Raw genomic sequence first — 12,641 nt, forward strand, 5'->3', positions numbered from 1 at the left:
GAGACCCTGCCTCAAACCGCGCGCCGGCGCAGAGGAACGCCCGCTCCTGCCCCACTCACCGCGCCAGAGGGAGGGTCCCTCCTTCAGGCCAATTTCTAAATCTTCCTCCTCATCGTTTCTGCTGCTGCCACCCGCGGCTCCGGATCCGGGGGCCGTCGCGCCCACCCCACCACCCCCGAGCCCACTCCCAGTCCCCTCCACCTCGGGGACACCACTGCCTGCTGCACCGTTGGTACAGTCAAATCCTGCTTTAGGCCACCAACCGGCGCTGGCTGAACCAATGCCAACACCTCTTCTTCCGCTTCGCCGGGGCGCCTCGGCCAATCAGGAACAGCCGTGCTGCGGCGTACCGAGCGCCATAGCGACGGGTGACACCTGCCTCGGGGTTGCCGTAGCAACCACAGAACGCGCAGGTTCTAACCGCAAGTCTGCAAGCCCGAGAAGAGGGAGGTGGTACTTAGGACTGTGCTGCGGCCAGTTCACCCTGACCTAGAGCTACTAGCCTGTGGACAGGTTTCCTAAACCCTATGGATTTTTCTGGATTTGGTGTGCGCAACTTTTAGCATTTGAAATAAAACGGATGGAAAAGAGCTGCTTCATCTTAGGGTGCTTAATTTCAAGAACAGCTGTGGACTAAAAATCAATTATCTACCAAAGCAAAGATTAGTTTGAAAGGATCAACGCTACATGCTACATAGTTTTCATATAGTGTGAACACATTTTCGGTTACTCAAGCGCACTGCATACCTCAGGCAATGACAATAGTGTTGTGAAAATAAAAGTGGGCACTCAATACATCTGTACGGTTCATCTAACATAAGCAAGTCTCTTCACCTTTTGTAAAGGTCTGAAGCTTCTTGAAAAATTGAATTGCATTAAAGTCTTAAAAAGATGAGTCATTATGAAGCTTTAAAAAATGAAAAATATTCATGATCATTTTATGCCAGACACTATTCCACAACATCATCTGGTAGTCATTTTTCATCGTAGTTTAGCACTGACAATGGAGGTACAATAAGTTTCCCAAGTTGCCCAGTTAGTTACTGGCGCATCTAGTAAGTAGTAGAGGCAGGGAAGAACCTACAGTTTGAATCTAGAGTCCAGTCTTAACCACACTGAGGCTCTAGATTTCTTCAAGTATAGGGCCTACTCGATCTCATCTTATTACTCAAAAATGACCACCAGTGTGTCAATTAGTACAGTGACTACATCTCCCAAAACTTCATTTAAAATGCATACAATGAACCTTTCCCTGATGTTTCTCTGCTTTGAATAATAATGAAAAGTAGGCCCAATGGGATAGCAACACTTGGGGTTGGGTAATTAAAAATATATATCCTAACCTACAAGAACAAGGTCCCATTTTGGAAATGTAGGAAGGGGAAATGAAAGCCACTCAGCTAAATATAACAGAACTAATTTAATCTTCAGAGAACATAAAGCCAGCAGGGTTAACATTACCAATAGGAAAACAAAAGTGAATGATGTGGACTTGAAAAAGTATTCTCTTAAAGACTTTTAAATATTTAGCAGTGAGACAAAATGATTTCAATTAACTTCTTCATCAGGATACTGAAGGTGCTTCCCATCTTTCTCTTTCTCAACAAAATGGTAAACTAATGTTTTGACCTTTCCTGAATAGAAGTGAAAGTTGCATAGAAGATTAAGGATGAAGACATTTGCCTCTCAAGGAGAGGAGCACTATCCTCTCTACCTGGTAAGGGTCCACGTTGTTCTGTGTAACGTGATGAAGATCCATGCCCCCTCGAAGGGTCATGTTTGCCTTAAGTTTATGGCTTATGTGGTAGGGCCAAACTTGAAAGACCTAACACCCATCCCCTTTTTATGTTTTCCAGTACCCCTTTTACTACACTGATATGATTTCATAGACACTGTAAATCACATAGTTCAAAAGCAAAACAGAATGTCTTAACTATATAAAGAACAAATAAAAGTAATTTAAACAGGTACAAAGCAGGTATAAATTTTCAGGATTAACAAGAGGACAAAATCACTTCCCCAAATTTCTAAGATACCCAGGACTAAAAAAGGGTATCTAAACACACACACACACACACACACACACATTCACTAGAGGAATGAGAATGATCTTGTAGATTGGCAGCAGAAGGTTGAGTATAATTTGAAGGAAAAGCAGAACTGAAATTGAGTCTCGGAAGAACTGCAGAGAAACTGAAAGGTTTTCCAGTCAGGAATGTTCTCATTCAAAGCCTAAAGGTAGAAATGTAAAGGTTAGCCATAGAAAGAATTGATACTCAAGAGATCAGATATACCTTACTGAGCAAGATAAAACAAAATGAGTAAGATTTCCTTTCCTCTCACCTTCTAAAACAAAACACTCAAGTTCTATAAACGGGAATAATAAATTGACAAAAAACTTCTTCCTAAAATAAATGTAAGAAAACTTTCAGATGAAATTTCTAAAACTCTAAGCATCTTTCTCACTCCCAAAGGTTATCGAGTTCATGTTGGGATATCAGAAGTTGTTTCTTATTATAGGCAAAATAATGGACCAGGCTACTCTTAAAGGGCTTTAATTTCGAAATCTCTTAACTATTAAAAAGTCATTGTGAAACACAGAATCCTTTGTTTCACCTTCTTTTCTGTCTCCTTACTGAAGCATATGAATATTAGGAAGCAGGGAACAGAAATCACCTATTTTCCTTCATCCCCCATCCCTCTGCATAAGAAAGATAAGCAGCAATTCTAATAAAGTACAAAGTAAAGACAATATCCAACAACTAATTCAGTAGACTTTTATTGCTCTTTCAACTTCAATAACATCTCTAAAAAATAGTTTTCTTCTAACAATTATGAAACAAATTTGAAAGGCAGGATCGTTCACATTATAGACTTGGAAGAGACTTGTACTTCATATAAATGAAAAATACCAGTTCCACGTTTTAAATGTTTAATTTACCTTGTATTTTATTACAAAAGAAAATATTATCATTGTAATTATAAAAGTCATAAAAATTAGAACTGTACTGTGAAATTATACCAAGCTGTCAAATACTATATAAATGAACAATAAAATTCAATTTCTATTTATTCAAACATAGTAAACATTGGAAGATACCCCCCCTACAAAACAAACAAAAACCCCCCAGATTTTTAATATTAAAGCAACAGAAGAAAAGCCACAACACAAAAATCAATCAATGCACAAAATCTGATTAAAAAACCACTAGGGTTTAACAATTACTATAAGTCACCTGTAGAAGTCAATATGTGCTAATTAAAGTTTAAAAATGATCTTTAGATGATTCCATTTCCAACTATGTTTTCCTATTATTGATACTTATATTACTTTTTGATATGTTAGAAAAGAACCAACTTTACATTAGAATTGCCAAATTTTGAATTTTGAACACTATTTTTAATTTTCAATGTCCTTAAAATCTTTAAGCTTACTTTCTAAAAAATAAATAATTGTTGGACTAAACCAAAAGACATTTCACACATTTGTATTATATATAACAATGATGTAATCTACATAAATAAATTTAAAACATTAAGTTATTTAATTTAAACATTTTTGAATTACAATGTTGTATCAATGGCTTACACATCCAAAATCTGAGCACTTTAAAACAGGATTCACATGTTGAGCACATTTAAAGAACTGATGTACATGATATGATCCTTGAAAAACAGCAAGCTCTGGTGTAATACCTCAGTTTCAGAAACGATTTTACGTTTTACAGAACTTTGAACCTGTCTTTGTGAAAGGAAAAACTTAGAAAGCTATTATATACATACATAAACTTGAAGTATGAGGAAGAAACAAATGCTTTTTGGATGGAGAAAACAAAAATTAGTAATTTTGAGTGGTGAAGAAACCTGCTTTATAAATCCATGCATTAGCACATAAATTTTGTCCCACATTTTACAAAGACTTGGCAAATATGAACATTGATACGCCACAGCTTTTTTCAACAACTGAAGAGATTTAAGATTTTTAACATCATTCTCTCTCTCTCTCTCTCTCACACACACACACACACACACACACTAGAAAGACTGTGTGCTTCACTTCAGCATATCTAATATTATAAGAGAATATATAGAATCATCCTTTTATCATAAGGAAGTTCATTGTTTTCTCAAAAGCTGCTATTTTAGAGTGAAATAGCATTCAAAAGAAAGTAAATTTCAGATGGTCAACATCAGGATTTATTATAGTCTCTGTAAACAGACATCTATAAATAAATAAAATAGGGTGGAGAGAAGAATATCCTGAGGTGGCTATGTAGCCAGGGTATTCAGTAGCACTAAGCTCCATCCTGGAAACCAAGGCATCTAAGAAAGTGCAGGGCTGTTTATATTAATTTATTTTGTAAATGGAGTATGTACAGGTTTAATTATTTTGCACCTTGAGGTAAATCAGTACATTGCAATTACTACTGCTCATTTACACCTATTTAAGGCAACATTTAAAAATTAATATTATGTAGTAAATTTTTCACTGTCTCGCAATGAACACTATCCATGATTGTTATTGTTCAAAAATAGTGGAAAAATATCATAAACATGTAGAACAAGCAGTTAATTACTTAATAAACATGAGTTACCTTTGCTCTTCAATGGAGTAGTCATATCAGATCATTTTGTAAGTCAAGTAGTCAAAAGAAAGCAGAAACCATTAACAATCAGAAACAGTAAAAACATTCTGAGTGCAAAGTATTTTGCAAGTCATGGTTTTTCTGGCACTGGACAATTACTATACATAATTGAAAAAAATCACAGAAACACTATGATCCCAGGTAGTTTTCAGTTTAAATTTTAAAATCCCTTCCTGTAAAATAAGCACATTTGTTAACCCTAAGATGTCCAGACACAAAGAAATGATGTGAGGAAATCCCCTTGTTCAGGTACATCAGGGGAGTTTACAAAATTAGCAGCCAATACTGGGGTCTTTGGAAATGATTATGCTGCTATGGATAAGAGAAATCATTTCAATGGAAGCTCATAAAGAATAATAAGCACCATGGGTAATACTCGATTATCAATTGCCAATAGAGTCTAACTCTTTTTCAGGCAGTACCAAATGATGCCAGCTCTATTTTCTAAAGAAAAGTAGCTACATTTCCAACTTCTCATTCGAGGCAGAAGTCGAATCCTTTATTTTAACTAGAATCTGAAAATATGGTCTCAGATGGGGAAATTATATCAGCTACCAAGTAGTTTAGAATGGATTAAAAACACTTCAGGATTGCTAAAATATCAGCTTTTGGCATTCCTCATGATCCTCTATAAGATCAATTTCATACTTTTGTACTTTAATGACAAATGATTAAAGGGAGCATTGGAATTTCATTAAAATTTTCATCCTAATATTCATGTCACAATTTCGGTATTTCTGTGGCTTCTCAATACTCATTTGGTTTTTGTAAATTATCCTCTTGCCAAATCACTTTCACAACCCCATTCATCCAGTCCTACAGGCTTAACAAGAACATTTATTTATTTCATGTAGAGCTAAGAGTATATAAAAGATGACTAAAAAGATTTGCTAGAAGTTAAAAAGATAGATAGCTCAGAAAAGCAGAAACTAAGTAACAAATACCAACACAAACTAGAAAGAATGCCATCAATCTGAGCTATACATAAAATGTCTAAATTCCTTTTAAAATACAAATATGGCAGTGCTTTATATCAAAGATGTAAAATCTGTCAACTGCTTTCAAAGATAATAAACCATAAATGCAAGTGAGCACCAACTATTTACATTAACAATTTAAATTATTCTCTATTTGTTACCTTTTCAAATGTTGATAATATTTAAGTATCATATCAATTAAAATAAATAAAATAGTTTAAAATGAGATCACAGATAGCAATCTATTAAATATTATCTATACCATAGAAAGAATAACAACGTAAACAAGAAAGTGAAAGGTAATTCTTTAGAATAAAGTAATACTGATCATAAACCCATTAAGAGAATTGTGACTCCTGATTACTTAATCATATTACTTGTAATAAAAAATAATCAAGAACTTGAAGCTGATATAAACTTAACCACATTTTAAGTAAAAGCAAAGGCAGAGAACAGAGTGGGCATTCTGGGGCTCTTATAAAGCATTAGGATTCTACATTAATTTCTACAAAGGCAACAAAATTTAATTATTATCAATTGGCATTTTACAGCTTCTAAAATCCATAAAGTTATGACTGGTATGGGGTTAAATTATAAAAATCACCTGCAATTTCACTTGTCTATCAGAATAGAAACCTAGATGTGGAAGTTTTAAGATAAAAACATAAAGGTCAAAACTATAGTTCTTATCTAAAAAGTTTCTATTGTTCTACCTTTACAGCCAAAAACTCTCCACTGCTTGTGAAACATGATGGACATCTGCATAAATGAAACACACATACAGAGAAGCCATGACATGTTACCATTTCTCCCACAGCACTGGCATAAAGACTCCCTGTTCTTCCCATAAGGAACTAACAGAAGTGAAATAATATGTAAAAATTTTCAGTAACTCAAGTAAAAATTATAAATACATGGACAAAGTACATCACCTAAAGTTGGTATGAATTACCACTGATGAACAAATAGACTTAAAGGAAAAAGTAGATTGAATGCATTTCCCCACATCTTTCTGCTGCAGAATAGAAATTTTTTTTTTTCAACAGAATAAATAGTAAGAACCATGTACCTCATTTCTAAGAGACCATTTCATTATATACAGTCTCCATGGTGTTCCTAACAAACTTCAGACACTACTTCAAAAAACCCAGGAGTCACACATAAACAGCATGACATACAATATTGTTATATATAGTGACATGAAATACACACATTATATATATATATATCTATATAGCTATATATATAATTCCTCTTGGTTCAATTCTATAACGAAGTTTCAGCATCCATGTATTTCTTTGTTGGTTCATCTTCAAAATTTATTTTCACACTCACAGGTTTTTCAGGGCTATTTAAAACAAAAAATGAGAATAAATGATTTTGAAATGGACAAATATTATATTCAAAAAATGGCCAACACTTAGTATCCGTAATTAGCCTTTTGAAATGACTAAAAGGACTATTAATACTATAAACATATGACTCGCTATTATTATTTTACTGCTTTCTTTTCCTATCAGTAAATTTGACTGGAAAGACAAATATTAAAAATTCTTAGTTTTTTTTAATGGATATGCTTGCCACGGAAATTCATGTTTTTCTTACAACTGAAAAGGATTTTCTTAAAATTAGTCATTATATTTTTCAAAATAGTTGTACATTGTGACATTTCACTGACAAATCCATTAAAAAAGCAATCTTTGTTAATATAGATAAGCATCAAATAATTTTCTGCAAAATGTAACAGATTTACAAACTTTCCCCAAATTTGGTTCACAAATACAAAATCAAAACACATATATTCTATATTTTCAAGTTAATATCAAATACAATGAGTCCATGTCCATGGATTTAAGTGACTGATTTAATTGTAACATATGAATATCTGTGTTTTGAAAAAACTGTCAAATGTAGAATAACACACTGTGGTTTGTTGCCTTCTCCAGATAAGATTGAAGGAAGGACCTCCAAACATTTTTTCTAGTTAAATGACATAACCCAAACATCGTCTTTCTTCCCCTGTGACTGGGAATTGAGGGGCAACCTGAATGAAAGGCAGAAGTATAAAAGATACTTTTATATTACTGTATAATATATAATAATATTATTGTAAGGTCTTTACCTTTATAACTATACTAATAATCTGGGCCACAAGTACTGACAAGGTGTGAAAAATTATTAAGAGTAAAAAGAGCATCAAACTAAATTCTAGCTGCATGGAGTAATCAAAATGACAAAGAGTTAAATTTAAAAAACTTTTAAGATCAAAGACAGAAGAAAGGAAACAGTCCAGTTTAGAGAATCAGAAGTCAAGAAATGATTAAAAAAAAAAAGAAGGTCAGGGGTCATAATAGAGATTAAGTAGGAGCAAAGCTCTAAGAAGAGGTGGGAAAGGAATGAATAAAACCCAACCAATTATTATCAAAAGACAGTGGCCAGAAAGACAATAACTAATCCATCAGAAGCAGCTGGTGACCATTTGCCCAGAGAAGTTTCAATCTGATGTCCAAGCAGAGTATACGGACACCCAACAGTGTCTGGCATGAAATGCACACAGAGTATTTGTGGAATATGAATGACTGAGTGCACTACAGGTATATAATACCTCATTTCTCCACAGACCCAAAGGATTAAAGTACTAATGGTTATCAATTAGTAATCACTTAGACTCAGGCCTTAAAATGAGGGTAAAAGAAAGAAAAAATGGCTTCCTAACAAGAAATCTAAGAAAGGAGTTATGAAAATTGTTATGGAATACGTGGTCCATTATAACACCGAATGGCGTTTATATCTATGGATTAAAAATTTCTTCCAACTATCTTCTAGTAAAATGTTTAACCTCATCTGAAGAAACGGCAGGCTAAAACAAAACAAGGAAAACAATCATGTCTGTCTTTTTTCCTGGACCATCAGAAAGCATGACTGCGGTAGTGTTTACTTAAGAGTATTTATGTAACCCCTAGTAATTATCTTTCTTATATGGTTTTGATCTTTTATATACTTATTCCATACTGCCATATGTATAATATTCATTTTTACTATAAAATGGCTCAAATTCTTTTTGGAAACAGGCAATTATGAATTTAAAAAGTAACCTATCATTATTTCCAGTATTCAGTAAAATGATGGACAGACAGATAAAAGGAAGAAGGAAAGAAGAGAAAAAGGCTGGCTTTGTTAAGAGAATATAACTTATGCAAACTGAGTTACATTTAATGGTTTTATGAAATAGCTATCTATCCATAAGTCAACTGAAAATTGGCTACAGTTAGAAAATGCGTAAAGAGTTACAGCTACCTCGTGCTAGATCTGGTTACTTTGGCATTCTCAGTATTCATGGAAAGTGCCTTCCACTGTGCAGTTTTGGCCATTTCATCTGATATGTTAACAACTGAGGGATCAACACTGAAGAACAAATACACTTTTTGGTTAGTATTCAGTACTTGCAAAAGCATTAATACTGTCACTCTTAACTATATAATATTTGTCTTCATCAACATAAAATTGAGAAAACTCTTTGTCATGCACTTAAACCAAGGTCTAGCAAATATCAGAATTTTAGAGTTCTGTTAGAAAGGTTTCATGGGGAATTACATCCTTCTGTATAATCAAAACTAGGGGTAAGATTAATTAAATTGGCAATGAAGCCCAAAGATGATCATCTTGGCTATAAGCGTATTATTGAAATAACAAAGGAATACATTAAATACAAAAAATACAGCCTCTTATGTTAATAAAAAAAATAGTAATAAAAAAATACAGCCTCAAGTCAATTAGAAAACTTTTATAACTGGCACAAATTTCAGTTTCATCAACTAAAGATCCAAAGTATGTAAGGAAAACTTAAGATTATGACTTAAAAAAAAAAAAAACTAGTTTTTAATAATTAAAAAAAAATCATTAAAAAGAATGATGAAAAAGGCAACAGTAAAAATAAAGCTCTGAAAATATTTGAACAGATAACACAAAAACAGGCTTATAAATATCACTTTCAGCTGACATTCACATTTTTAGTGTCAAAGTGTTATTCTATCAAATTTATCAAAATTCAAAATCAAAAGAACAAAATATTGTCCTTTCATTGTAAGGGATAAATGTAATCATTCCCTGTCTCTATAAAATATTGCAAAATTCATTCGAGACCCCAAATCCAACCATGATAATATCCATAAATAATTTTGGGCTCAAGGTTGTCAGCCACAAGTAATATGAAAGTACTATGAAGTTAATAGAAATATATCTGCAAGTCCTTTTTCTTCACCAAAAGAGTAATATTTCATGCATGCAAGTGACAAATACAAATGTCAAATTAGGCGTTAGGTTCACAATGTGATGGCAGCTACGTGATAAATAACTAAATGGCAGTCATTTTAGAAAGTACTAGCTTTGTTCACAATTTAAATCCAAATGTCATTTAAAATATAAGACTTCAGAGAAATGTGACATGGTCATTGCAGAATCCCTAGGAAAGGTGCTTTACCGGGTCAATTTCTAAAGTGCACAAAATTTGAATGCCCAAATTCACAAGGGCAGAGCCTACCTACTCTGAGTATATGTTTCTGTGGCTGGTTGCCAACTGCAAATAACTGAAGAGAGACATTCTTGAAGCACTTTCTAGCTTCAAATGTCCCCCTCTAAGCACTTTCCCATTAGTAGAAATTAAGACCTTTTTTTAAAGACAGTACATGTTTTGTTTTTTTCCAAAATGAAACGATGGGGAAAAAAAAATCTGTCTACATTAAATCAATTACTTTCATATTTTATAGAGTTTTACAGTTTCTAAATGTTTTTCTTTATTATCTCATTTGATTTTCATGGCAAGTAATCCAAAGCTACTTAAGATTTTAAATTATGACAGATAAACAGGTCAGCCAATTGCTGGCATTCTTAATGTTCAAATTTTAAGCAAAGCAGCATTAATCTTGGCCTATGTCATCACTTAAAAAGAAAAGTAAATATACAGATAATCATTCTTTTTGTTAAACATCAGACAGTATAAGTATACATTCCACTTAAATTTATCAAGGCCCATGTATAATCATACTGAGAAAGTGATAATGCAGGACCTACAGAAACTAAGTGGCGAATAATCTCAGCAAATTGATGAGTCACTAATAACCATCATGGTAGTTCCTATACTCTTTTTATAAGTACAACAAAGTTAATATATTAATTTGTTTAATAAACATTAATACATTCCAGCAAAGCAGAGCACTATAGCTGGGTATATTAAGATGTCTATACTTGGCACTTAAAGTATATAAGAAAGATTTGAGGGAAAATCATGAAAGGTGACAAAGAGTAATACCAATGATGAAAATTAATAGTAAAAAGTATAAAGGAACATTACTTGATGAATTCATTTATCAAAACTAACCAACATGTACAAGTCTAAATAAGACCTCTGTAAAAACTATAAAGATTAATTAAAAATGAAAAAAAACCCAAAGTTAATAAATACCAACAAACCTTTTCCATTAATTGGTCAGGGAAGGAACCTATATACATTCTAAAACTGACTTTTCTACTATCAATAGCTAATCAGAAATAAATATGGAAATAGGAATCAGATACATGCATAAATAATATAGGTTTTTAATCTTTTAAAACTACAAAAAAGTAAACAGAAGAATTTACCACGGTCTTTAGTTCTTAAATTTATAAGTAAATCACCAAAGTCATACAAAATAAGCTATATATGGAACTCAACTTTTTCTTAATATGAGCACTCACTGCCAATAGTCAAGTCACACCTTTGAACTCCAGGGCCTCTAAACATAGTCACAATTTGGAAGGTTATCAGAAAATGGATTACAAAGGTTAATTTTCCAGCACACACTGATGCAGGCCTCATAAAGGACAGAAAGGAAAAAGCTATACTGATTTTAATCTTCATTTAAACAGAAGGAATGATGCACGACAAGTAACTCTTGTCTGCTTGGCATGGAAGTTGGTTTCAGGCTCTGGTCCAAGTCCAGCTTTTTCTTCACTCCTGCCTACAAACCTGCGAGGGGAAGAACCGTGAGACTTCCCTTTCAAGTTCCTGAAGACCCCCTTTAGTTCTTGGCATTATGCCAGATACCGGTTTTGTCATCTTTTTAAGAACAGAGATCACTGCTTTTTGAAAATAGAGATCACAAAGCATTACATGGCTTATTCATGTACTTGACGCGTATAAAAAAATACATTTTACAAGATAGTTTTATCTCACCTATATTTTAGGGCCTTAACTGGAATCTGTAAGAGACTTCCCCCTTCAAATGGAAGGTGCACAGTGTCATCATCAGCTTGAAGCATTCGTTCAGCTTCCTTCAGAGCACATACATGAAAAAATTACTTTTCCCGGAATATTTCCAGGCGGACCAATTAATATATAAAACCTTCAAGAATTAGAAACCCAAACCGACAATATATTTAAACATATTTGCCATGACTGAAAAATTCCTTTTACTATTATAAATACATACTGGTAGCACAAAAGAAAACAACCACTTGTAAAGGCTAAATTTTAAATGGTTATAACTTTCATTTCTTTAAGTTAATCATGAATACTACATTAAAATCAATTTACATAAATTTTATTAACAAATTATTAGTATATAATAAGAGATAAAATTTTGTGAAATCTGATGGCTTGCATTACAATACAATATAAGCAAAACCTCATTTGGATAAGGCAGGGTTTCTCAATCTCAGCAATACTGACATTTAGGGCCAAACAATTCTTTGTAGTAAGGGGCAGTCCTGTATATGCAGGATGTTCGGTAGCACCCCAGACCTCTACCCACTGGATGCCCATCCAATTCTGACAATCAAAAATTTCTCAAACACGGAAATATGAACCCTGAGGAGAAGTGTCACCCCTGGTGGAGAACAATTTACACTGGAGACATGATGCAAAATCATGGTATCATAATTACTGGGGACATGACAGGATGGACTGGAAGAGCATCTATACTCTCCTTTCTTACCACTAGAAACCCCAGTATTTGTAGGTGGCAATATGCCCAGCTTTTAA

At 33.4% G+C, this 12,641-nt stretch overlaps 2 protein-coding genes across 11 annotated transcripts in view; both read right to left on the reverse strand.

The window, feature by feature from the left end:
* The window catches only part of LOC116635088 (serine/threonine-protein kinase Nek10), a 132,985-nt gene extending 132,759 nt beyond the window's left edge, over positions 1-226 (reverse strand). The window contains exon 1 of the mRNA XM_032408824.1: positions 60-226. The gene's annotated coding sequence lies outside the window, so the exon portion shown is untranslated. The remainder of the gene's footprint in view (positions 1-59) is intronic.
* Positions 227-2,763: 2,537 nt separating this feature from the next.
* SLC4A7 (solute carrier family 4 member 7) overlaps positions 2,764-12,641 on the reverse strand; it is a 105,426-nt gene continuing 95,548 nt past the window's right edge. For 7 of the 10 annotated variants that reach the window (XM_032408840.1, XM_032408833.1, XM_032408837.1 and 4 more), the window contains 3 exons: positions 11,835-11,932; positions 8,921-9,028; positions 2,764-6,971 (listed from right to left, as the gene is read on the reverse strand). In XM_032408840.1, the coding sequence (XP_032264731.1) occupies positions 6,890-6,971; positions 8,921-9,028; positions 11,835-11,932 (288 nt within the window). In that variant the 3' untranslated portion in view covers positions 2,764-6,889. The remainder of the gene's footprint in view (positions 6,972-8,920; positions 9,029-11,834; positions 11,933-12,641) is intronic. The other 3 variants (XM_032408841.1, XM_032408838.1, XM_032408839.1) reach the window with 1 other exon arrangement.

The sequence above is a fragment of the Phoca vitulina genome, unplaced genomic scaffold (genome assembly GCF_004348235.1).
Source record: "Phoca vitulina isolate PV1807 unplaced genomic scaffold, GSC_HSeal_1.0 scaffold10, whole genome shotgun sequence".
In the NCBI taxonomy this organism is placed as follows: domain Eukaryota; kingdom Metazoa; phylum Chordata; class Mammalia; order Carnivora; family Phocidae; genus Phoca; species Phoca vitulina.